General features: G+C 40.3%; 1 protein-coding gene across 2 annotated transcripts in view; it reads right to left on the reverse strand.

Annotated features, from left to right (window-relative positions):
* Nucleotides 1-27698, reverse strand: part of pop1 (POP1 homolog, ribonuclease P/MRP subunit) — a 59587-nt gene that overhangs the window by 20480 nt on the left and 11409 nt on the right. For both annotated transcript variants that reach the window (XM_060824523.1, XM_060824524.1), the window contains exons 3-11: nucleotides 26541-26699; nucleotides 23648-23820; nucleotides 22164-22412; nucleotides 17789-17876; nucleotides 12757-12944; nucleotides 11252-11499; nucleotides 2432-2525; nucleotides 2016-2130; nucleotides 359-478 (exon numbers count right to left, since the gene is read on the reverse strand). In XM_060824523.1, the coding sequence (XP_060680506.1) occupies nucleotides 359-478; nucleotides 2016-2130; nucleotides 2432-2525; nucleotides 11252-11499; nucleotides 12757-12944; nucleotides 17789-17876; nucleotides 22164-22412; nucleotides 23648-23820; nucleotides 26541-26699 (1434 nt within the window). The remainder of the gene's footprint in view (nucleotides 1-358; nucleotides 479-2015; nucleotides 2131-2431; nucleotides 2526-11251; nucleotides 11500-12756; nucleotides 12945-17788; nucleotides 17877-22163; nucleotides 22413-23647; nucleotides 23821-26540; nucleotides 26700-27698) is intronic.

Here is a 27698-nt window from a genome sequence, read left to right on the forward strand (position 1 = left end):
TTGACAGAAGACAATACAAGAGCTTTCAACAAAAACAAAATACTCCAGGAACTGGACATCTGAAATAAACACAAAGTGCTGGAAAAAAACTCAGCAAGTCTGGCAGTATCTGTGGAGACCCTTGATCTCTAATCTACCTTAGCCACAAACCTTTCCCTAACGTACCCTTCCATTCCATTTGCAGTGCCCAACCTTCTTTTGCAACACAATACCCACCTCTCCTCAGTTCTAAAGAACAGCCACATTGGACATAAAACTAATTCTGTTTCGCTCTCTGTAAATGCAGAATTTCTCCAGCACTTTGTATTTTGTTTCAGGATCTTTCATATCACACTCCATAATCCCTGAGGAATACTACCTTCAGGCTGCGACAGGTCTGGAATAGCTGTGGTTCTGTTTTTCGGCATATTTAGACGAGGATCTCCTACAGTAAGTCCAAGCACAGTGCCTGCTAAAATTTCTGCTGGTGAAGCAACCCCTTAAATAAAACAAAAATTGTTAAAGCGTAACTATAGGTTTATAAGTCATTTATGTTTCTTTAGCAAATAGCAACCTTTTATAAACCTTGCAACTAACACAATTAAAAAAAAAATGTTGCACCTCACTAGGAAATTCTTACTAAATTTTCTTAAAAAGGGTAGTTTCTGAAAGAGTCAGCAATTTTATCTACGGATTATTTGACTCACAGGAACCCAGGAATGTCTCATGTTCAACTGGTCCATGCTGGAATGGCACAATTAGTGATCAATGCTAGGAGTGGAGTTTCTGGATGAAGATGTGATTCGGCATTGCTCTGATTTCCCTCAGCAGATCAACATCCTATCAAAGCGCACCATCAAGTATGAATGTGAATTACGCCCCCCTTGAACAAGGCCAAGCAGAACAGATCTCGCAGCTCAAAACTGGACATCGAGGCATCGCGATGGGTCATCGGCAGTGGCAGAATTGTATTCAACAACAATCTAACACCTCTTGGTTCAGCATTTCACATTACCAGTGAGCCAAGGGATTGACATTGGTTCAATGAATAGTGCACGAGGGAATAACAGGATAATGAGGCAAAACTGAAATGAAGTAGTAACCCGTTGAAGCCACGGGAATAATTCCATGCTAAATATTAGTAGGAGTATGTGATATACAAAGTTAAGCAATTCCACAAGAAACAGAGTCAGATCTAAACTCTGTAGTCCTGAAACATCGTGAATGGTGTAATTTGAACAACTAACAACAGAAGGGAGCTCCAGCATATCCCCTCTCCCAATGTCTCCCAGCACATCAATGGAAAAGATAAGGCTGAAACATTTGCAACCATCTTCAAACAGGAGTGTTGATTGAGAAGTTCTCTCACAAATATGGGTAACAACTGAAGATGGTTGTTTCATGCTGGTGAATTAAAACAATACTGCCATCAAGTCTAAACGACAACCAGTCAAACAGACATGTGGCTTTAAATCCCAAAGACTGACAGACCATATCAAACGGCATGTCATTTCAGCTGTTTGTAATCGACAGAATGCTGGATGTACCAGACCAGCCTGTACTCAGAACATAATGTCTACTGTTAGATGTGATTCCGCAATCAGATAGCACTTTACAAACCAGCATGCTAAGAACTACATGATCAACCATCAGTTGAGCTTACAATGGGGTACATGCATATTTGATATAAGAAACTGATATCAGCACTCTTTTATAGTGTAGTATAATCTGGGTGTCCCCTTTAAAGTTTGTTCTTCTTACAATTCTGTCACGATGAGTGCAAGACGTAAAACTTCAATAACACCTCTCTTTTTCACCGATAACTAAACTCTGTACCAACAAGCAACAACTTAAATGTGTTCATCAGCAAAGTTGAGAATCAATTATTTTTAATTATGGTGAATTTTTCCTGAATAAAAGCCAAAAAATAAGAAATCAAACACTCAAATTCAAAATCTACAATTACCAATTCACATATTTGTTACTGGTTCAGTATGAAATCATAATTCATTATTTCCGAATTCTGTATCACGCACCAAGTAGTAACTGAAGGATATCTCTCTGATGATTATGGAGGCTCATCTTTTCAGGTTGTGTGCAATACTCTGACCACCAGCAGCACATTTTTGTCTCTTCCCTCTCTTCAGAGTTCTAAGATTTAAAACAGGAAAGACATCAAAAAAGGTACAAAAAGATATAGATGTCCTTTCTATAGTTCAATTATTTTGTCTTGAAAAGCATAGTAGAGATAACAGTCTATGTTATCGCAGTCTGATGCAGAAAGAGGTCTTTGAAAGGGAATGGAAGGAGCCAAAAAATTCACTTGTGGAATACGGGTATGGATAGATGAGCCTGCATTTATTCCCTACTCATAGGTGCCCTTGAGAAAGTGGTTATGAACTGCCTTCTTGAGCCTGTGCAGTCAATTTTTCATATGCAAAAACAGACTCACTTTTGGGACATCAGCAGCTTGTATAGCTTCAAATATCACACAATGGGATAACGGACCAATTAGTCGAAACCTCAGAATTTCCATCGTCAGATCTCTGAAAGCAAAGGATACCAATAATTCTGCATTAAACCCTTATCACATAGAACATTGCTATTCATTTGTGAATACATGCAGTGGTAAAATCCTCTCTTCTTGCTCAATCATATTTGAAACAATAGCCGTTTCACATTAAGCATCCCATTCAGAGATGTATCAGCAAACAAATTGCAACACTGACCCATGTAAAGAGATATGCAGTCAAGTGATCAAAAGCTTGATCAAAGCGTTAAATTATAGGAGTGCCTCAAAGAGGAGAAAGAGGTTGAGGGATGGGTGGGGAATAGATAGAATTCTAGAGTTTAGGACTAGATCACTGAATTTAGGATAACATGAAACTAAGGTCTCAAGTGAACAGAATTAGAGGAGTGTAGATATCTTGCCACTGTATTTATATGACGAGTCCAGATGAGTTTCTGGTCAATGGCGACCTCAGGTTGTTGATAATGGGGGTTTGGAGGAGCACATGGGTGTATGTTATGACAGAAATAGGGAGAGTTGAGGTGATCTTTTCGTCACTTGCCACTAATTGCAGCATGGACCTTGCCACACTTTTTTATTGGAAGAAACGGGCACTTTCAAATGCATTAAAAGATATCAGTGAGTTTATATTCTGCATAAAGGGGAAACTCGATTATCCGAACGAGATGAGCCAGCAGTATTTTGTTCGGATAATTGATTATTCGGTTAATTGATTAAATGCCTTTCCTCTGGGGCTCGGAGTTTTTAAAGTCTGCTCCCTGTTCAGAAGACTGCAGCAACTCACAGAAAGCGAGACCCAGCCCCCATCGCAGTCCAACCCCGCCCCAACCTGGTCCAACCTGCCCCCCCCCCCCCCCCCAAAAAAACCCAGTCCAGGCCCACACCCCCAACCACGTCCCCCTGCCCCGGTCCAACTACGTCCCCTGCCCCGGTCCAATCCCCCACCCATCCTGGTCCAACCCCGGGTCTCCATTACTTCCTCTGGCAGTTTATTCCATATACATACCACACTCAGTTTTAAAAGGTTGCTTTTTAGGTCCCTTTTAAATCTTTCCCCTCTCGCCCTAAACCTATGCCCTCTAGTTTTGGACTTCCCTACCCTTGGCTATTAACCCAATCCATGCCCCTGAATTCAATAAACCTCTAGAGATCACCCCTCAGCTTCCGAACCTCCAGGGAAAATAGCCTCAGCCTATTCAGCCTCTCCTTTAGCTCAAACCCTCCAACCCTTGCAACATCCTTGTAAATCTTTTCTGAATCCTTTCAAGTTTAGCATTTTTCTTATAGCAGGGAGACCAGAACTGAATGCAGTATTCCAATAGTGGCTTAACCAATGTCCTGTAGTAAAAAGTGAGGTCTGCAGATGCTGGAGATCAGAGCTGAAAATGTGCTGCTGGTTTAAGCACAGCAGATCAGGCAGTATCCAAGGAACAGGAAATTCGACGTTTTGGGCCAGAGCCCTTCATCAGGAATGAGGAAAGTGTGTCCAGCAGGCTAAGATAAAAGGTAGGGAGGAGGGACTTGGGGGAGGGGCGATGGAGATGTGATAGGTGGAAGGAGGTCAAGGTGAGGGTGATAGGCCGGAGTGGGGTGGGGGCGGAGAGACTAATGTCCTGTACAACCACAACATAACTCCTATACTCAATGCACTGTCCAGTAAAGGCAAGCATACCAAATGCCTTCTTCACTAGCCCGTCTACCTGTGACTCCATCTTCAAGTAACTATGAAAGTACACTCCAAGGTCTTTGTTTGGTAACACTCCCCGAACCTTACCATGAAGTGAATAAGCCGTGCCCTGATTTGCCCTATCAAAACATAGCCCCTCACATTTATCTAACATGAACTCCATCTGCCAATCCTCAGCCCCATCAGATCAAGGTCCTGTTTTACTCCGAGGTAACTTTCCTTACTGTCCACTACACCATCAATTTTGGTATTATCTGCCGATTTACTAACCCATACCTCCTATATTCACATCCAATCATTTATATAACTGACAAAAAGCAGTCAACCCAGCATCAATCTGTAGAGCACAGGCCTTCAATCCAAAAAGTAACCCTGTCTCCTATCTTCAAGCCAATTTTGTATCCAAATGGTTAGCTCTCCCTGTATTCCATGTGCTCTAACCTTGTTAACCAGTCAACCATGTGGAACCTTGTTGAATACCTTACTGAAGTCCATATAGACAACACTCACCATTGCCTTCATCAATCCTCTTTCTCACTTCTTCAAAACACTCACTCAATTTCTCACACACAAAGCCACGTTGACTATCCCTGATCAGTCCTTGCTTTTCTAAATTCTATCCCACAGAATCCCCTGCAACAACCTACCCACCATTGATGTCAGGCTCACCGGTCTCTAGTTCCCAACACATCCATACCACCTTACTTAAATAATGGCATCATGTTAGCCAATCTTCAGTCTTCTGGCACTTTACCCATAGGTATTGACAATATAAATGGGGCCTAGCAAGGACTTCCCTAGCTTGCCATAAAGTCTCAAGTATACCTGATCTGGTCCCTGGGATGTTATGAAACATCCAGTACCACCACCTCTGTAATATGGAGGCCTTTCAAGATATCACTACTTATTTAATCAGGTTCCCACATCCTTCACAATTAACGCTAATGTGAAATACTTGTTTAGTATCACTGCAGTTCCACACATGGGCAGCCTTGCTGATCTTTAACGGGCCCTAATCTCTACCTAGTTACTCTTTGTCCTTAAATTATTTGTAGGATCCCTTTGGATTCTCCTTAACTCTATTTGCCAAAGCTATTTCACATTGCCTTTTTGCACTCCTGACTTCCATCAAGTATAAACCTACTGCCTTTATATTCCTCTAGGAATCCACTCAATCTTTGCTGCCTTTTCCGACACCTACCTCTTTTTTGATCAGAGCCTCAATTTCTCTAGTCGTCCAGCATTCCCTACATCTACCAGGTTTGCCCTTCACCCTATAAAGAACATACAGTCTCTGGATTCTCATTCTTGAATGCTTCCCACTTTCCAGCCATCCCTTAATTATATGATATCCACCTCCAATCAACTTTTAGAACATAGAATTATACAGCGCAGAACAGGCCCTTTGGTCCACAATGGCGCACCGACCGGTGCACTAATCTGTGTACTAACCAGTTTACTAACCCTACATGATCCCAACATCATCCATATGCTTATCTAAGGACTGTTTAAATGCCTCTAATGTGGCTGAGTCAACTACATCGGCAGGCAGGGCATTCCATGCCCTTGCCCCTCTCTGAGTAAAGAACCTGCCTCTGACATCTGTCTTAAATCAATCACCCCTCAATTTGCAGCTATGCCCCCTCATACAAGCTGACGTCATCATCCTAGGAAAAAGACTTTCACTGTCAACCCTATCTAATCCTCTGATCATCTTATATGTCTCCATTAAATCCCCTCTTAGCCACCTTCTCTCCAATGAGAACAGACTCAAGTCCCTCAGCCTTTCCTCATAAGACCTTCCCCACCCCCCACCAGGCAACATCCTGGTATAGCCCCTCTGCTCCTTTACAAATGCTTTCAAGTACTTCCTGTAATGGGGCAACCAGAACTGCACAGAATATTCCAAGTGCGGAAAATACAGTTTTGTACAGTTGCAGCATGACACCACAGCTCTGAACTCAATCCCTCTACCAATAAAACCTAACATACCGTATGCCTTCTTAACAGCACTATCAACCTGGTTGGCAACTTTCAGGGATCTATGTACATGGACACCAAGATCCCTTTGCAATCCACACTAACAAGAATCTTTTCATTGACTCAGTATTCTGCCTTCCTATTATTCTTCCCAAAGGGAATCACCTCACATTTATCTGCATTGAACTCCATTTGCCACCTCTCAGCCCAATTCCACACTTTACCAAGTCCCCATGCAACCTGCAACATTCTTCCACAATGTCCACCACTCCACCAAATTTAGTGTCATCTGCAAACTTACTAACCCACCCACCTATGCCTGCTTCCAAGTCATTTATAAAAATGACAAACAGCAGTGGTCCAAAACCAGATCCTTGCGGCACACCACTAGTAACCAGACTCCAGACTGATTATTTTCCAGAAAGCCATTTTCTAATCCAAATTGCTAAATCACCCTCAATCCCATGACTCCGCATTTTCTCCAAAAGCCAAATGTGGAACTTATCAAAGGCTTTACTGAAGACCATGTACACCACGTCAATTGCCCTACATGCTTGGTCACCCTCTCAAAAAATTCAATGAGGTTTGTGAAACACGACCTGCCCTTGATGAAACCATGTTGACTATCTCTAATCAAATTGTTGTTTGCTAGATGATTATAAATCCTATCCCTTATAATCCTTTCCAAAACCCAACAGACGCAAGGCTCACTGGTCTATAATTATCTGGGTCATCTGTGCTGCCCTTCTTGAACAAGGGCACAACTGTTGCAACCCTCCAGTCCTCTGGTACTAAACCTGTAGACAATGACGACTCAAAGATCAAGGCTAAAGACTCCGCCATCTCCTCCCTAGCTTCCCAGAGAATCCTCAGATAAATCCCTTCTGGCCCAGGGGACTTATCTACTTTCACACATTCTAGAATTGATAACTCCTCCCCTCTTTACTAACCTCAATCCTTTAATAACCTGTACCTCAGTCGTCTTCTTTACGATATTCTACTTTTCCTGAGTGAAAACAGATGAGAAATATTGGTTTAGCACCTCACCGATTTCTACAGTGTCCACATACAACTTCCCACTTATCTTTGACTGGCCCTATTCCTACCCCCGTCATCCTTTTATTGCTCACATACCTATCGAAAGCTTTAGGCTTCTCCTTTATTCTACCTGCTAAAGACTGCTCAAGTATTCCCTTGCTCTTCTTAACTCTCTAAATCCTTCCTAACTAATCTTTAGCTCTCCATTACCTCATCCGAACCATCTTGTCTCAACATCACATAAGCCTCCCTCTATCACTTTACAAGAGATGCAATTTCTTTAGTAAAGCACAGTTCCCTTATCACTTCCTCCCTTGCCTGACAAGGACATACTTATCAAGGACACAATATCTATTCCTTAAACCAGCTCCACATTTCGATTGTCCCCATCCGTTGCATTTTGCTACCACATTCTATGCCTCCTGCGTCTTGCCTAATCGCATTATAATTGCCCTTCCCCCATCGATAACTCTTGCCCTATGGCACATAACTGCCCCAATCCCTCGCTAAGTTAAACATAACCAAATTATGGTCACTCTCTCCAAAGTGCTCACCTACCACTAAATCAAACACTTGGCCTGGCTCATTACTAAATACCAGAGCCAGTGTAGCCTCCCCTCTCGTTGGCCCTTTGACATATTGTGTCAGGAAATCCTCGCACACATTGGACAAAAGTTGATCCACCTCACGTACTAGAGCTCTAATATTTCCAGTCAATGTTGGGGAAGTTAAAAGCCCCCATAATGACCACTCTGTTCTTTTCACTCCTACCCAGGATTGTTTTACCAATCCTCTCCTCCACATTCTTGGAATTTTGCAGAGGCCTATAAAAAACTCCCAGTGGTGTGACCTCTCCTCTCCGGTTTCTCACCTCAACCCATACCATCTCAATAGACAAGTCCTCGTCAAAAGTTCTTTCAGCCACCGTTACACGTCCTTGACTAATAAAGCCACAACTCCCCCTCTTTTACCACCTTCCCAGATCTTAATGATAGATCTAAACCCTGGAACCGGCAACACGGGTGGCACAGTGGTTAGCACTGCTGTCTCACAGCGCCTGAGACCTGGGTTCAATTCCTGACTCAGGTGACTAACTGTGTGGAGTTTGCACGTTCTCCCCGTGTCTGCGTGGGTTTCCTCTGAGTGCTCCGGTTTCCTCCCACAGTCCAAAGATGTGCGGGTCAGGTGAATTGGCCATGCTAAATTGCCCGTAGTGTTAGGTAAGGGGTAAATGTAGGGGTACGGGTGGGTTGCGCTTCGGCGGGTCGGTGTGGACTTGTTGGGCCGAAGGGCCTGTTTCCACACTGTAAATAATCTAATCTAACATCCATTCCTGACCCTGGTCTATCCATATCTCCGAAATGGCTACAAATCAAAGTCCCAGGTACCTATCCATGCTGCAAGCTCACTTACCTCATTCCGGATACTCCTAGTGTTGAAGTAGATACACTTCAAAGCAGCTTGCTGACTGCCAGCACACTCCTGTGATTGTAAAATCCTGTCCATGCCCTCCCTACTCACATCCTCCTGTGCACTGGAACTACATCACAGGTTCCAATCCCCCTGCTAAGCTAGTTTAAACCCACCTTTTGAAAGTTCTACCCTAATACTATCAAAATTGGCCTTTCTCTAATTTAGAGATTTAACATTTTGATCTGGTCTATCCTTTTCCATAACTGCTTTAAAACCAAGAGAATTATGATCACTTGTCCCCAAGTACTGCCCCATTGAAACTCAGTCACTTGCCCTGCCTTATTTCTCAAGAGAAGGTAAAGTTTTGCTCCTTCTCTAGTAGGCACATCCACTAAATAAGAACATTTTCTTGTACAAACTTAAATTCGTCGCCATCCAATCCCTTAACTCAAAGGCAGTCCCATTCTATGTTTGGCAAGTTAAAATTCTCTACGACTACCACCCAATTATCCTTACAGATAACTGATCTCCTTCCAAATTTGCTTCTCAATTTCCCACTGCAAGCTTTCAGCTTTCTCTACAAAAATCTTTTCTTCTGGTTGTTCTTGGGTGAATTTTAATTATTGCTATACCATGCAAAGAGTGCCTGCTCCAATCCAAGATATTTTGCAAGTCAGTTCTTTTTGTCTTCATATTCTACTCTCCACTCTCATGCTATGACCTAATTTTTCAGCATTCTTCATCAGGCCAATGTATAACGTCTGACGTTGAATTCAGCTTACATGTTCTTCCAACAATGCTCTGCACTTCCGTTCTCGTTCTTGAAAGTTAAGCTTTCTTTGATCACCATGGTCAGCCATTGCTTGACAGCAGGAACCAAAACATATGCTGTCCTAAGCTGCAGTATGCACATTGGTTTTAAAGGGTGAGTGCCCCTTCATATATTTAAACAAAATTACTACTTTTATTTGAAACACTAAGTGCCAAAGACAACAAAACATGTGAGTTGGCTCAAACAGAAGACATTGGTAACAAAGACTTACTGATAATGAGAAAGCAAGTGCACTTTGGAAAGGCAAAGAGGAAAACAGATTGGGACTTTATGGTTGGCAAAGTGGGGTTGAAATAAACTGTAGCCCTGTTTTCCAGATTTGTTTACTTGAATTTAAATTCTACCAAATGCCACAGAGATATTTTAACCAGTGCTGCCAAATCATCAGCTTCAGTTTCTGAATTACAAGACCAGTGACATCACCACTTCACCACTGTCTCAATAGAAAAAAATAAATAAACTTGCATTTAATCATAATAAAGGCTTCCTGCTTTTACAGGCAATGAAGTATGCTCACAGTTGTAATGTGTAATTACTCTTCTCTTCACATGTATCCCTCATGTTTGGTATTATTTTAGATGCCCAGTTTAAATGCCTTTTAACATTTTACTCTTTGTGGCATTTTTAAATGTAAAAATGCAAGCAAAGTATTTATTTGAAGGAGAGCAAAGGAAGCCGGAGAAAGGTCAGTAAAGACTTAAGTACTGTTGCTAATCTAACATGAAATAAAATCGACAGTAATTCACCTAAACTGAAATGCACAGCTAAGTATTACTGCTTTTAACAGGTGAGCATTAACAGAAGCATCACCAGCAAGGATAAATCGAAAAGCCAGCAAGATAACCAATACCAGGGACAAGACAAGACCCTGATCCAGCGTTTGAATTCTATATTTTCATGCAATGAGACCAGACAGCCAAGATACATTCAATATGCTTCTGGCCTGAGCTCATGAATAAAACAAGCAATTTCAGGAACTGAGTAAAACAATGGACTGGAAAACTCGTCTTTCAATTCTCATTTCTCGATTCAATTTACCTTATACCACAAGAGATCAGAAAGTCAATTTTACCTTCTGGATACGCGCAAACATTTCCAATTTGTCAAAGCAGAAGAAATTTATCTACAGAACCTTTTGCAATGTAACCTCCCATTCAATACAAGATCATGCTTTAGAAACATTGACTAGCTTAATTTTTCAGGCACAATCAGAATTTATAGGTATCACCCAATGGGTGACTTTATAACTTACTTATAGTAGGAGAAAGGTAATGTGTAGCTTGCATTGTGCACTCAAGCTGAATTCTATTACAGAGCAAATTCAGCCATGCATTTTAGCATTCGTGAGTTTCTGAGTATTCAGTTATTTTCCTATTAGAACAATGGATGTGTGTGTAGAGCATCTGAGCAACTCAGGCAAACTTGGCAATGACATTTCTTATAATAAACAATTCCACAAACCTAGTGACCAAACCGCACGCATAGGAAACTTGAATTTCATTTAGAAGTTTGAATTAGGGACCCAAAATAATAAAATCAAATTATATGGCAATAAACAGACCAAATTACTTTCTGGTGATACAGCAATCTCAATTTCACTGTCACCAAGACCAGCTTTCTAAATCTAGATGTATTAAGTGAATTTTAAACTCTCATGCTCACTGACATCAGTCCATGCCACTGGATCACTAATCACCAAGTTAACATTACTGGCAGGATATCATTAATGCCATCTAATTAATAGCTAACATGCAAATTTCAGGCTGTATTTTTTTTTAAAAAGTGTACTCACTCTATTGTAATGCCGTTAGTTAATGATGTCCAAACCACTGTTGCCGATGGATCTCTGGTCCCATTGCCTATTATTTTTTTCTCCGGTATGACCACCTCTCCAGCTTTATCCTGCTGCTTTCTTTTCGAGCCAACTACTTCAGTTTGCTTTTCTGGTGCATATGTTATAGTTTTACATTCATTAGGAGCTGGTTCAGGTACAGGGACATCCAAACATTGACAGACTAACTGAAGCTCAGTCAATAAATCCTAAAAATTTATAAAGTTTAAAAGAAAAGCACAATTTTAAGTACATATTCTGGATTTTACTCAATTATGCAAAATAGTTTGATGCAAGTTCACAGAAGGTGGAGATGCACCAAGAATTATTCTAGCTAGGTTTGTGATATGAGTAACTGGGAATTAACTCTCATACTATTTATCATTTTATGATACTGATCCTCCTCATCTCTGTTACCTAGTTAGAAATATTGCTGCTGTGAATATGCTGGGATATAACACATCCTTAGTTTTAAGGTTTACACACCTTACTTTTGCCAAAATTATAAAGCTCAAATATTTTACAAAATTGAAAAGGCAAATAACCACATCCTCACCAAAAAGTCTTATTTACAGTTAGTTTACTTTGATCTACTTCCACCAACTATTTTCTTAAAATGCAAGTACTTTGTTAACTCTTCCCTGCCCAAAATGATATGTTTACTTCTGTGGTTATTTCTATGATACTATTCTTCTCTGCTTCCGGTGTAACACAAAAACAACCTTCAAAAGAATCCCAGTTTGACAAGCACTTTTAAATTTAATAGTTTATAGTCTGGAGAAGATCAGAAAAACAAACTCTTTATCCATAACTCCCACCTCTTAAGGACGTGCAACTTTTTGAATGCCATAAAATAAATGCAATTTTATCTTTCAGATGACACAATGTGTTGTATAGATTTGAATATGCAGATACACTATCAGTTTAACATCTCACAAAAAGAAAAATTTACACTGATATTTCAGTGCAGCATTATGAAATCTAGATCTGGAGAGAGGTTTGAATTTGTTACCTTCTATACTGCCACTGATTCAAACTAGCATTGGAAAGCTACTCAAGACTGGTTTTAAAAAAGCTGAAAGTGCTGGAGAAACTCAGCGGGTTTTGCAGCATTCATAGACAGAGAAACAGAATTAAAGTTGAATCTGATCTGACTCTTCTTCAGAGCTGAAAGTTTGACTGAAAAGGTTGATTTGTAGTGAGACCGCTGAGAGAGGGGAATGAAACAAAAAGATATAAAGAAATTATAGAACATCATTCAGTCAATTGAAGGCACAGCTGCAACAAAAGAAAAAGAAAGCACAATACTCCTTACATAATATGCAAAGTTATACTAATCAATTCAAGTTAAAATTATTTCTGGTTACAACTTTCAAATTTCAGATGTTCAGCAAGTTACAATTTTCTCTAATGCCCTCGTAAATTCAGGATGCGAATGAAAACTGTGCACAATGAAATTTAGTTACCATTTTAAGTGCTGGATGCATCCAAATCCAAAGCTGTCTGTTTCCTGAAGAGCTATCAGGTTGTGTTTTAGGCCTCCAAAGGAAAGTAACTGGACCGAGAGGCTTCTCAGGATATTGGTCTGCCTTGTAAAGAACCAGTGATCCTTGACACTTCCCGGACAGGCAGGCCACAGAGGCAAAAGTTGTACCTTTAGTGCCACATAACACATCAGCAAACAACATGTATTAGACCATTTAAGGGCATAATAAAATCACAACATAATAAGTTGAACCAAACAAATTTACTTGCATCATTCTCAAATTTTGTTGAATGGTTTTGATAGTTATAAATTACTAACCTTCTACAAAATGCCACATAGAATCACACAATCACTAGAGTGTGGAAGCAGGCTTTTCAGCCCATTGAGTCCACACCCACCCTCCAAACAGCATCTCACCCCGACCCACCCTATCCCTGTAACTCTGCTAATTTCCCCAATGCTAATCCACCAAGCCTGCACATCCTTGGACACTATGGGGAATTTCACCTGGCCAATCCATCCTAACCTGCACATCTTTGGACTGTGGGAGGAAACCCATGCAGACACAAGGAGAATGTGCAAATTCCACAGTTTCCCGTGGGTAGAATTGAACCCAGGTCTCTGCCAATGAGAGGGAGCAGTGCCAACACTGAGCTACCATGCATCCCAAAATGACAAGTCAAAATCAAAAGTCTTCATCAACAGAATAAAGGTTTCTAGCTGTTAAGCTATCTTGACCGCTAAGGCAGGACAGAAGAATCAGAGACTGACTAGAGCCAAGGAAGTGTCTCAATAGAGTGAAGAGAGACCGCATCTATTCACTTTCTCAAATGGCGAACTTCCCAAGCATATTCAAATTTTGACTGATTTGCAGCACAGGAGAAAGAAACTACATTTATTTAGAGTCAGGATTAGAGTAGTGCTGGAAAAGCACAGGTCAGACAGCATCCGAGGAGCAGGAAAATCGATGTTTCGGGCAAAAGCCCTTCATCAGGAATGAGACTGGGAGCCTCAAGGGTTGAGAGATAAATGGGAGAGGGGTGGGGCTGGGAGGGAACCCTTCAACCCAATGGCATCAATGTGGACTTCACCAGTTTTCACTTTTCCCCTCCCCTAACTTACCCCAGTCCCAAACCTTCCAGCTCAGCACCGTCTTCATGACCTGTCAATCTTCCTTCTCACCTTCACCCCTACCTCTATCCACTTATTGCATTCTCAGCTATCTTCCCCCTCAGCCCTACCCCGTCCATTTATCTCTCCAACCCAAAGGGTCTCAGTCTCATTCCTGATTAAGGGTTTTTGCCCGAAACATCGATTTTCCTGCTCCTCGGATGCTGCCTGACCTGCTGTGCTCTTCCAGCACCATTCTAATCTTGACTCAGATCTCCAGCATCTGCAGTACTCACTCTCACTTACATTTATTTAGCTTGAAGTTAATTTGTGCAAAACAAAAATTGTTTAAAGTGGGTGAAAAGTTTTCAATCCACTGAAACAAAAATAACACAGAACAGGTTGGCCTATTACTTAGAAGTTGTATGGATCGGATTTAGTGAACTAGTGTGGTTAACAAACAGAAGCAAATTGTTTTAAGCATTTCGAAGTTCCTAATGCTAAAATCAGGCCACTATGGAGGGCTACAGGTTGCATCTACCTAATTCAGCATTCTGTTAGCCAAGAACTTGGAGCACAGCAGCCACAATGCTTCTGGTTTTCTGAACAACACATTTATAGCGTGGCAAGCAAAGATCCTACTATTTAACTGTTGCACAGGCAGTTCCCAATATTTACGATCTCACAGCAAGTGAGATTGCTGTTATTTAACACCTGTCACAGTTCCTGGAATTTAACTGTTTCAAAGACAGCAGCAAATCACGATAAAGGATCATTATCAATAAAGAACGAACTGTTGAAAATGTGACACGGTGTCTGTACAGACTCAGTCTTTCTGGTGAAATGTTAATTATCAGAACAAAAATACTCGGCAAAGAACTTTACTTGCAGTATGACTATATCTAATACAGTTTTATTCACAAGGATGCAGAGATTTAAGAATAAAAATGCATTAGTCTACACTATGTGTTGGGTATAAGAAAGTGCAGATACTGATGCAGCTGCCAGGGTTTGTCAAAGAATTTGCACAGTTAATTGGCACTGAAATTTCTACAGCAGGTATCCAACACTGATGAAACATCTCTGTTGGCATTTTATGCATTGCACAACTTTAGTCTAAGAGGTTGAGAGCCAAAGGGTGGGGAGACACTTTTTGGTTACAGTTACTCACAAGCTCATCATCAATAGCAAAAATGAGAATTCCAGAGCTTCAGAGGTAAAACATATTGCCAGTTATATACAGTGAGAACAAGAAAGATTGGATAACCACCAAGTTATTGCCGTGGAGTTTGCACATTCTCCCTATATCTGCGTGGGTTTCCTCCGGGTGCTCCGGTTTCCTTCCCACAATCCAAACATGTGCAGGTCAAGTGAATTGTCCATGCCAAATTGCCCATAGTGTTACGTACATTAGTCAAGGGGAAATGAGTCAGAGTGTGTTACTCTTCGGAGGGTTGGTATGGACTTGTTGGGCCAAAGGGCCCGTTTCCACACTGTAAGGAATCTATTCTAATCAAAGTGGTTAAAGATAGTCACACTCATATTACAAGAAATGGAGGTAAAGATCCACAGTTGACAAGATATTTGGGCGGCACGGTGGCTCAGTGGTTAGCAATGCTGCCTCACAGCACCAGGGACTCGGGTTCAATTCCTGCCTCGGGAAAGTCTGTGTGGAGTTCGCACATTCTCCCAGTGTCTGTGTGGGTTTCCTCCAGGTGCTCCGGTTTCCTCCCACAGTCCAAAGATGTGCGGGTTAGGTGAATTGGTCATACTAAATTGCCCGTAGTGTTGGGTGTAGGGGAATAGATCTGGTGGGTTGCTCTTCGGAAGGTTGGTGTGGAAGGGCCTGTTTTCACACTGTAGGCAATCTAATCTAATCCAGAAATATTTTGTACCAGAGGCCAGAAGTCATTGCACAAGTGTTGCGTAGCATCTGGCTTGCAAAATTATGCTCATTCTTGACAACTGTTTTGCCCACCCTAAAGCCAAACTGCTTGTCAAATACAATGTGGTGGAAGTGGACTAACCCCCTAAACGTCCCTCTCCTATTTAACCTTGGGATCAAGTATCTTATAATTTAAGTAGATGTCGGAGTTTATGCACTGATTAACTGCCAAAAACAACGCTCGGAGCTTCAATAGCATCCCAGAAATAATTTAGCCTCAGGAATATGATTTGGACACTAACTTGTGCCTGGGAAAATATAACTCCATTAACTGTGAAGAATGCATCGCACAATTAGTGGCCAGCGTTAACATTTGATTAACAATATTGATGCAGCTCAGGAGACTGGGTTCAGACTCAAGGTAGAAAAAATTCTTAACTTGTTAGAATAGATAGATAGTACATCCAGTCCTGCAGTGATTAAGCTCATTAAAGATTTGAGAGAAGAAACTTTATAAGCTGATTGGATGTGGACAAAGGTGTACCAGTTCTGAATCAAGTGATTGAAGAGAGGATTGTGCTAATGGTTACACAGGTGAAAGTAAAAATGAAAATCACGCAAGGATGATGATGAAGTCACAAAAACAAATGCCTTGCTATATTCTCATGGGACATGGGCATGACTGGCTGGCCAGCAGTATCATCTAGCCCTGGTTGCCCTGGAAAAGATGGATGATGAGCTTCACTCTTAAACCGATGTATCCATGTGCTCTAGGCAAACCCACAATGCTGCTGAGGAAATTCCAGGATTTTGACTCTCAGCGAAGAAACTGAGATATATTTCCAACTCCCAATGTTGAGTGGCTTGGCAGGATACTTGTAGGTAGTGGTGTTCCATATATCTGCTGTCCTTGTCTTTCTGGATTGAAGTAGTTATGGATTTGAAAGCAGCCAAGGATCTTCAGCAAAATTTCTGTAATGTATCATGTCACTAGTACACACTGCTGCTACTGAGCATCAGTGGCGTGGGAGTTAAAGGCAGTTGGCCAAGAGTCATGTCTACGTACATGATACAGAGAAACTCAAAGTCAGACCAAAATACATTAGACAAACCAAGCTGCAAGTTTGGATCATGAAGATAAGTGAGGACAGTGGTCACAAACCTTTACAAATACCTGCACAAGTGCAATAATCGAGGAGAAAGTGAGGTCTGCAGATGCTGGAGATCAGAGCTGAAAATGTGTTGCTAGAAAAGCGCAGGTCAGGCAGCATCCAAGGAACAGGAGATTCGACGTTTCGGGCATAAGCACTTCTTCTGGTATCCTGAAGAAGGGCTTACGCCCAAAACGTCGAATCTCCTGTTCCTTGGTGCGGCCTGACCTGCTGCGCTTTTCCAGCAACACATTTTCAGCAAGTGCAATAATCCTTTGGTTGAGTCACCCATCAAGGGCCACCATCAGAAATTTGAATAAGGGAAACGCATTAGCACCTTCAGGACAGTACAGTCGGTTCTGCTATAACATAGTAGTTCCGTTCTCGTGCAATCCTGTGTTATAAGAAAACTGTATAGTGGCAGCACCATTTAAACAAGTGGGGCTGGAATCACGTTATAACCAGTACACGGTTTAAAAGTTTGTACTTTAGAAGCAGTGTCCCCAATTCAACAATTGCATTCAATGAATTTGCAATAATGAAGGCACATGAAAGTAAAACGACCTGTAAGGGGGATGGGAATAGAGAGTAATAGTTTAGACATCAGGAACTGTGACAGATGTTAAATGAATGGTTTAAAAACTCCTGTGCTCAACATGAAACATGACTTTCTATAGCCTAGCAAAGACCTGATCCCAACGTTGCAACATGTACCAGTAAACTCTGCTTTGTGTCTGCCACATTAATATATCACCTAGCAGCTGTGTTTAACAAAAAGTGTGGCCCAAAAGTTTGGAAGCATATTGCATAGTTTCTTATCTCAAAAAATAGCAGAACAAAATAGAAATATCCTGGATTGAAAATACCTGCATCTATACTGCTCAAACGAGCAAGAGCCTTCAGGAGATTATTCTCTGTCCCATTCAGCTCCAGGCAGCAATAGTAAGACAAATCCTGAAAGAAATTAAAACAGAAAGATGACTTAGAAAAACAATGGTCAAAAACTCCCAGAAAATGATATATGCTGATGCAATTTTAATGGGGACAGAGGCTCCTCTGGGTGCATTTATACACAAATCTTGGAGGTCACAGAACAAGATGAGAAAACTGTTCATAAAGCATACTGTATTTTGGACTTTCTAAATGAAGGCATAGAAGATAAAAACAAGAAACTTATGGTGAATCAGTAAAACACTGCTCTGGTCTCAATTCAGATACTATAACCATTTGTGGGTACTACACTTCATGGCAAGCAGGTGGAAGAATGGGGCTGGGAAACACATCAGCCATAATCATGGCAAAGCAAACTAGATGGGTTTACTAGTCTAATTCTGCTGTTAGATCTTAAGGTCTTATGCAAGGATGTGAAGGCACTGGAGAAGATGCAAAGAGGTTTTTGTTAAGAATGGCTCTGAGGATGGCAGCATTCAGTTACATGGATTGACTAGAAAAGGTGGGATTACTCCCATAAGAGTGCAATTTGATAGGGATGTTCAACATCATAAGTAGTCAGCACAGAACACATAGGGAAAATCTGTTTTTATTAGTGAGAATCAAAAGTCATAAGAGGGAAGACTTTTTTTAAAAAAGTATTGGACTTGATTGTTGCTGAAAAAATGACATTTCATCAAAGCTTTTCAGCTTGCACTCATCAGGACAATTTATAAGAATGACAATTTTAAGAGAACTGAGTGATCAGAGTATTATCCTGGGAACATGTGCACGTACTGTGCTTGTTTCAATTCAAGATCGATGACACCAGTGCACTAGCTCATTTCTCAGGGCAATGCCCTGACCAAAATCAATCTGTCTAGTATAAAATATAACAAACCCTGCCAATCTCGTTCATTAAACTCTCAATCATCATTGATTCATCCCCCATAGCAATACCTCTGCCAGTTGTCCATTTGTCAATCATTCAGCACACTCTTTTCATGCAGAATAAATATTGGTCTTCCCTTTGAAATGATATTTTTGTGAATTACCCGGATGACAGCAAGTCAAAAAGTTTTGGCAAAATGTATCATTTTCATCAATATTGTTATTCTCATACCAAGCGGTTAGGATCAAGAACGTATTGCCAACAATGTGACAGAAACAGATCAATTGTGGCTTTCAAAGGGAAAATAATTACATGGTTATATAGTAAAGGAAAGGGTTTTTGGAGTAATGGAATTGTCCTTTCAGAAGGCCAATACAGACATGAATAGCATCTTTGTTCTGCTCTCGATCTGTGGATCTCTCTGCTTGTATTGACTTACATTAAGCACAGATAAAGGGGTTAATGTGCTGTACTTAGATTTCCAAAAGGCATTTAACAAGGTGTCATGAAGGTTACTATACAAAATAGAAGCAATATGTAAGGAGTAACAAGTTAGAACGGTTGGGGGGGTGTAGTTATCTCACAAGAAACAGAGTAAATCTCAATGAATCGTTTTGGATTGGCACGTATGGCTGAATTAAAAGTTATTACATGTCCTAATGACACAAAGACAGATAGGAAAGTAATTTCTGAAGAGGGTGCAAAGAGTCTGCAAAGGGATATGGACAACTTGAGTTGGGAAAAAAATTGGCAGATGGAGTATAATGTGCAGACATGTGAACTTGCCTACTTTAAGTGTAATAGAAAAGTAACACATTCTTTAAACAGAGAAGTGGAAAGCTCTGAAATACAATGGATCTGGCTTTCTTGGTTTATGAATCATGAAAATGTTAGTTTGTGTAGGTACAGCAAATTAGGACAGCTAATAGAAAGTTGGTTATTCTAAGAGGAATGGAATATGCTGGTGAGACTACATCTAGGAGAACTGTGCAGAATTTTGACTTTATTTAGTGAACAACATAACTGTATTAGCTGATCAGAGAATCCACTGCAGTTCAAAAGGAAGAGAGATGATCTTGCTGAAACATACAATAACCTCAGGAGACTTGATGTGGTGGATGTTGAGAGAATGTTTCCCCTGTGGGAGTGACTAGAACGCGGGGTACAGTTTAAAAATAAAGCGTCTCCTTATTAAGGCAAAGCTGAGGAGAAACCATTTCTCTCTGGGTCACAAGTCTGTGGAACACAGTGGAGACAGTCACAGAATATTTTTAAAGCAGAGTTAGATTAATTTCTTGATTGACCAGGGATCAAACAAAGTTGGGCTTGACAGAAAAACAGAGCAGAGGCCATAAACAGCTCAGCCATGATCTTACCAAATAATCGAACATGCCTGACAGACTGTATGGCCTACTCCTGCTTCTAATTCATTTGTACATATATAAACAATTATTTTCAGGCACTCTAGATAAAAACTTATCATTTATCTTCAAAATGAAAAAGAGGACAAATTTATACTGATCTGCAATAACTACTTTCTTCTCAACTTCATTTTCAGATTTAAAAGTTAAATGTACACTAGTTAAATGGCATGGATTTAAAAAACTCACTTGATGGTAATGTATGAAAATCAACATAAAGCAAGAAATTCTGTGAATAATTCCACACTGAAGACTCCATCCAAATATAACTTAATCTATTCAGCTGTTTGAGACAGAGCAAGTTAGAATTAGATTAGATTCCCTACAGTATGGAATCCCTTCAGCCCAACATGTCCACATCAACCCTCCAAAGAGTAGCCCAGCTAGACCCATTCCCCTGCCCTTTATTTACCCCTGACTAATGCACCTAATACTGTTTAGCATGGGAAGAGACTGGAGGTTATGGGTGTGAAGATGTTGTTGAAGGAGCATGGATGAGTTGCTGGATTATAGTACAAAACAAACCCATATATAAAGTCACTAAGGTAAATCTGTAGGATTTACTAAACCATTCAAGTATTCACCTGCAGCCTAACTTACATTTTGAAATACTTTAAAAAAAAGTCTTCCCTCTTATGGCTTTTGATTCTCATTAATAAAAACAGATTTTCCCTATGTGTTCTGTACTAACTTACATTTTGCCACGGGGCAAGGTATGATTAAATACAATCCATACAAACTACAGTGATTAAGAAATTAGAATCAGCTGAGAAATAGGAAGCAATAAATTTCATCCAATGATTCAATCAACTAGTTAACCATATTGTGTTCTTTCGTATAACACTGATCCAGACTTCTCTAACAACAATAATTTTTCAACAAACTTTTTTTTGGGTGGGTGAAGGAAGAGGAGGCAAGGAATGTTAAATACTAAATATCAAGTTCAGCAAAGAATCTAGATTGGTGACATAACAAATTCAGCCCACTTGGTTCACGTTTGCTTACTTCTGAGCAGCTAGCCCCATTCTGTGGCCTTTCCCTAGAGACCTAGTTATTTAACCTTTTTTTTGGAAGCTGTGACTGTTTGTAATCATTTGCTCGTGTTGCCAATCACATTAAATCTACATCCTCTGGTTCTCAACTCTTTTGCCAGTAGAAGTTTCTTCCTATTTACTCTGTAGAGAACCCTCATGATTTTGAACACCTATATCATAGAAAAACAGACAATAGGAACAGGAGAAGGCTATTCAGCCCTTTAAGCCTGCTCTACGTTTCAATATGATCATATCTGATCTTCTAATTCAGTATCCAGTTTCCTCTTTCTCTCCATATCCTTTGATTCTTTTATACAAAACATTCAATTTTTTTTGGCCTCAACTGTTTTGTGGTAGAGATTTCCACAAACTCATCACTCTCTCAGTGAAGACATTTCTCTTCACCTCAATCCTAAATCCTTAGATCGAGACCCCTGGTCCTGAACTCCCTAGTCATCAGCAACATCTTTTCTGCACTTACCCTGACTGGTTGAGTTAGAATTTTATAGGTTTCTATGAGATGTTCCCCTCATTCTTTAAACTAGAGTGAATTATTCCTAACCAACTGAGTCTTTCATCAAATCTTTCCACTCATACACTTCTCTAAAAAGAACTGTCCATTGGTCTTCATTCTATTGGTCTACCTGAAATCCTTCAACCCAGGAAACCATTGCATAAATCTGTTCTGCACCACATCTAAAATTTGCAGGCCCTTGCTATCAGCACAGTGCTTAGTACTGCACACAATAATCCAGTTAAAATCAAACTGGTGTTTATAGAGATTCACCATGACCTTCTTGATTTTGTGCCATGCCAAAGTTGCATTTGTTAGCAGCATTCAGTTATAGAAACTTTGCAAATGTAACTTGTATCTTATTGTTCTGAATGCAATTCTCCTTCATAAAATTATTTAGTCAGAGTTATACAGCAGAGAAACTGAGCTAAAATGTACTATTTAAGCTACCTGCAGAAGACACTGCTTTGTCATAGAACGATAACATGCTCTGTAACTTTTAGTGGTTGGTTTATTGCCCAAACAGTATCCCCACTTTTTGACCATATGGAATCTTTTTGCATGCCATATGTGAGTCTCCAGCCAAATGTTTTTTCGTTGCCTTCGATTAAATTCCATTAACAGACTCCCGTGTCGTCGACGGGCTTTGCGAGATTTACTCTTTGATTGCTCTTTCTTCAGCTGGGAAACCTTTTCCACCTGCAGAAGAGGGGAGGATAGTAAGAATTAGGACTTTTACAGATTTGTTTTCCCACAAAAGATGCTTTGATACACAACACAATTCACAAACCATTGTCTGTTAACAACACTTGAATAAAAAGCTTCTTAAAACTATCACTATAGTTTTAAAGCAAATACATTTCAACTTCTAAAAAAGGAGCTTTTTTATTATTTGTTCATGGATGTGGCTATCTCTGACTAAGTCAGCATTTCTTGGCCATTCCTAAGTGCCTAATTTCCATTCCTGGAGAAGTTGGTGCAGTCTTCTTGAAGCGCTGCAATCCTTAGAGTGTACAGGCAGACCAAGATAAAATAAGAAACCAGATTTTAAAAATGTTTATTTCAAAAAAATAAAATTCATTCTGTACATTTAGGGTTAGATATGGCACAGTGACAATGCAACTGGACTGTTAATCTAGAGGCCCAGACTAATGATGTGGAGACACAGGTTCATATCCTACTGCTGCAGTTGGAGGAATTTACATGCAATTAAAACCTGGAATTTAATACACAAATTATAATTTCCTCATGACATTTAAGAACTATTTAGATCAGCACTTGCAACATCAAGTTGACTGCAAGTCAACTGCTGGAAAATGGATTAGAATAAGCAGATGTTTGACGACTGGCACAAAGACAAAGGGCCTCTTTCCGTGCTGTACAAACTCTGACTCTAAAATAAGTAAGGCAAGGCCTTCCCAAATTTCACCCAGTGGAAATCAGAATAAGGAAGGCACAAACTCATTCCATCAACCTAACATGGATAACATGAAATCTAGTAGCAAAGCGATTAGCACTTATAGAATGTGCTGAAAGTTGAACGCCAGCAGACCAGCTGGAGGAACATTAATAACTGCTTAAGAAAAAACATGTGCAACTCAATAATAACATCTGCTAAATCATCAAGCGAGCTCATGATTATTTATACACCTTCAGAGCGAATGATATCAGACGAGAAAGTGGGGCTCATCTTGATAATCATAAAGTACAGACATGAGAAGCCATTCATTTCATTGATCTTTGTTTTATGAAAACTAAAAACTCAAACATAGGAATTAACATGCAATTAAAAGCTGGGCAATAAATACTGACATCCCGTAGAAAATAAAAGAAACATTGAGTAACTGCAGAGTTATTGTCTTTATGCATCACTTAATCCAGAAGTGCTTTTCAGATATCAGTAATTTTATTTGCTTCTATTGATATAACCTTACCTCTTTCTTTGCAATTTCTTGAAGCCTTCTTGGGAGACGTTTAATATTATGACTCATGGCTCTTCTGCGCATTGTTGGTGGCAATGACTGCAGAAACTGAGAACCAGATTTGTGTGTGACTGCTTTTATCATGGCATTGATTTCAGCAGCACGGGCTTGAGCAAATGTTGTTGCTGCAATATGAAAAATCAAAAGACATTACGTTTTTAATAAGATTTAATACAATTTTAAGGCAACAGAAGTTCTGAGAAAAATACAGAAAATAGAAGAGCAGGCCATATGATGCTTCGAGCCTGCTCAGTCGTTCATTATGATCATGACTGATCGTCCCACTCAGTAGCCTGCTCCTGCTTTCCCTACCACATCCTTTGATTCTTTTAGTCCCAAGTGTAATACCCAGCTCATTCTTGAAATCAGATAACGGTTTGGACTTGATTTCTTTCTGTGGTAGTGAAATAAACAGCCTCACCAATCTATGAAATCCATCTCCACTATTTTCCTATGCAGTGCATTCCAAATCCCAACAACTCCCTGAGTAAAGAGGTTTCACCTGATTTTATTTAGTTCTCTTGCTGATAATCTTGAAATTGTGACCGCTAGTTACTGACATACCCATTCATGGAAACAGAACTTCCTTCTTTACCCTGGTAAAATTATTTGTAATTCTGAACACCCCAACAGGATCACTGCTTAATCTTCTCCGCTCCAAGGAGAATAAGCCCAATTTCTCTAATTTGGTCTCATATGTAAAATCCCTCATTCTTCTCAACTATAGTGAATATAAACCTAAACAATTCAATCTCCCCTCTTGCATCAGTTCCCTTCCCCATCCAAGTCTTCCATTTGGCAAACTTTTCACTGTACCTAGGTATATGCGGCAATAATAAACCAAATCAAAAATCTTTATTACATTCCCACTATAGCAAGAGCCTCATTTCTCAGATAAGCTGATCAAAACTGCATGCAAAATTCCAGGGATGGTCTCACCAAGGTTCTCTAACTGCAGCGAGACAGAGTCATAGAGATGTACAGCATGGAAACAGACCCTTTGGTCCAACCCGTCCATGCCGAACAGATATCCCAAACCAATCTAGTCCCACCAGCCAGCAGCCGGTCCATATCCCTCCAAACCCTTCCTATTCATATACCCATCCAAATGCCTCTTAAATGTTGCAATTGTACCAGCCTCCACCACTTCCTCTGGCAGCTCATTCCATACATGTGCCACCCTCTGTGAGAACAAGTTGCTCCTTAGGTCTCTTTTATATCTTTCCCCTCTCACCCTAAACCTATGCCCTCTAGTTCTAAACTCAACTTTGTCTATTTATCCTATCCATGCCCCTCATAATTTTGTAAACCTCTATTAGGTCAACACTCAGCCTCTGACGCTCCAAGGAAAACAGCCTCAGCCTGTTCAGCCTCTCCCTGTAGCTCAAATCCTCCAACCCTGGCAACAGCCTTGTAAATCTTTTCTGAACCCTTTCAAGTTTCACAACATCTTTCCAATAGGAAGGAGACCAGAATTGCATGCAATATTCCAACAGTGGCCTAACCAACGTCCTGTACAGCCGCAACATGACCTCCCAATTCCTGTACTCAATACTCTGACCAATAAAGGAAAGCATACCAAACACCTTCTTTACTATCCTATTTACCTGCGACTCCACTTTCAAGGTGTTTGAACCTGCACTCCAAGGTCTCCTTGTTCAGCACACTCCCAAGGACCTTATCATTAATTGTGTAAGTCCTGCTAAGATTTGCTTTCCCAAAATGCAGCACCTCACATTTATCTAAATTCAACTCCACCTGCTGCTTCTCAGCTCATTGGCCCATCTAGTCAAGATCCTGTTGTAATCTGAGGTAACCTTCTTTGCTGTCCACTACACCTCCGATTTTGGTGTCATCTGCAAATTTACTAACCATACCTCTAATGCTTGCATCCAAATCATTTATGTAAATGACAAAAAGTAGAGGATCCAGCACCGATCCTTGTGGCACTCCACTGGTCACAGGCCTCCAGTCTGAAAAACAACCTTCCTCTTGTCTACTACCTTTGAGCCAGTTAGATTAGATTAGATTATTTACAGTACGGAAACAGGCCCTTCAGCCCAACAAGTCCACACCGACCCTCCGAAGAGGTACCACCCAGAGTCAAGAACTTAAACTTAATGACTTTCACCAGGCTGCATAACACCTTTAAGGGAGTAGAAAAGAAGTGGGTGCTAAACTCACTGATAACAGGGATAATGAGAAGATGAAAGAAACATCCACAGAGCAACGTATTGCCTTGATTATTCAGAAGAATGTGACTTAAGTACAAGGATAATCAATGACAAGTGATGAAAAATAAAAACATTGTAATGAAATATGAGAATTAAGACTATAAACTGCTAATTTGTGTGTCAGACAACTTGGCGAATTCTGCAAGAATGACTCCAACATTGTTTGTAAAACAAGGTTAAATTAGCTGAACTCAAGACTCCAAATCGCTGCACACAGCACATCAAGTGCACACCAAGTAACAGCCTATCAGAAGATTTACACTCCCAATGCACTAAGAGATAGCAACATGAAAGAGAGCAATATACAGCGATTTAACTATTACACAGGAAAAAGATTTGTGTTGAAGGTATGCAAATAGGAATCTATTTAAATAGAGAAGTTAAATAGAGTTGCTTAGCAACACTGGCCTTTACAATTTGACATCAAGCAGTTGACAGAATACAGGTCATAGTCCCATGCACTCTGCAAAACCAATAGAGAAGACCCAGGTTAAAGACTATCATTAAACAGAATAGCTAGGGAATTGGATTGTTTTAGAACCAGACCTAGTTCTAACTTATTTTGTTCCCTCAACAACAAAGTAAGCTTCTTTCTAGTATCATATACTTACCAGTTATACTTTTGGGAATTTGAGAATAGCCATGACAGCTTCCTCTCGAGTTTCCTCGGTACCCTCGGAAACCTCCTCTGTATGAACTTCGCCGGTGGTCACCATAAGATGGCTGACTGGACCCCACCTGCTGCTGTTGCACATGACCACCAGCAACGCCTGAAGATGACAAGACCAAACATGAAATAAAGTTCTAAGAATTCTGAAAAGAAAAGACGAACATGTCGATACCTTATCAATCAGATCGAATTACCTTTTTGTGGGAGGGCAGGGGTGATTTATCTCAGATCTATAAAATTCTAATAGGTTTAGATAGGGTAAAGACAGAAAGGATGTTCCTGATAACCTTGGAGTCCACAACTATGGGTTGCGGATTAAGGATACAGGGTAGGCTATTGACAACTCAGATGGGGAGAAATTTCTTCATGCAAACAGTGATAAGCCTTTGGAATTTGCTGCCACAGAAAGCAGCGGTTTTCAAGAAGAAATTAGACATTGTTCTTGCTTCTAAAGGGATCAAAGGGTATAGGGAGAAAGCAGGAAAAGGGTATTGTGTTGGATGATCAACCATGATCATACTGAATGAAGGAGCAAGTTTGAAGGGCCTATGTTTCAATGCACTTTTAGATAAAAGAATGGCACAGTTCACATGAAGAATGAAACAAATGAAGATAAAGCTCATTGGGAATTTTCAAATTTTAAAAACAAATGCCAGAGAAGGTTCACACGTAAACAGAATAAAATTTCCAACGATTGATTCTGCCATATTAGAGGTGGGGTGCATGGAGCAGTAGTACACTTTTACAGGTGGCTCACCACACTCATTGGAGTGACTCATCCTGTACTGCTCCTCATTACCACCCAATTCTCACCTATGGCTCGAGGTAGTTATTCTCTACTGGGATGCAGCTACAGCTGTGTAAGTGGCATAAATGAGCAGACAAACCAGCTCTCCTACTCTTGGGGACTTTCAGCATTCAAAGACTGATTCTGTGTGCATGAGATCAGGGTAAGAGCCAACAGTCCTGAGGGAAAACAACTCACTTACTGTTGCTGTTTAATAAGTAAATAATCTATTATTCTGGTAAGTTTTCCTAGAGTTAATGTTGGACCAATTCTTCTTTCTTTTGTTCGTATTCTTACTCTACAGTTAAAATA

The sequence above is a fragment of the Hemiscyllium ocellatum genome, chromosome 4 (genome assembly GCF_020745735.1).
Source record: "Hemiscyllium ocellatum isolate sHemOce1 chromosome 4, sHemOce1.pat.X.cur, whole genome shotgun sequence".
In the NCBI taxonomy this organism is placed as follows: domain Eukaryota; kingdom Metazoa; phylum Chordata; class Chondrichthyes; order Orectolobiformes; family Hemiscylliidae; genus Hemiscyllium; species Hemiscyllium ocellatum.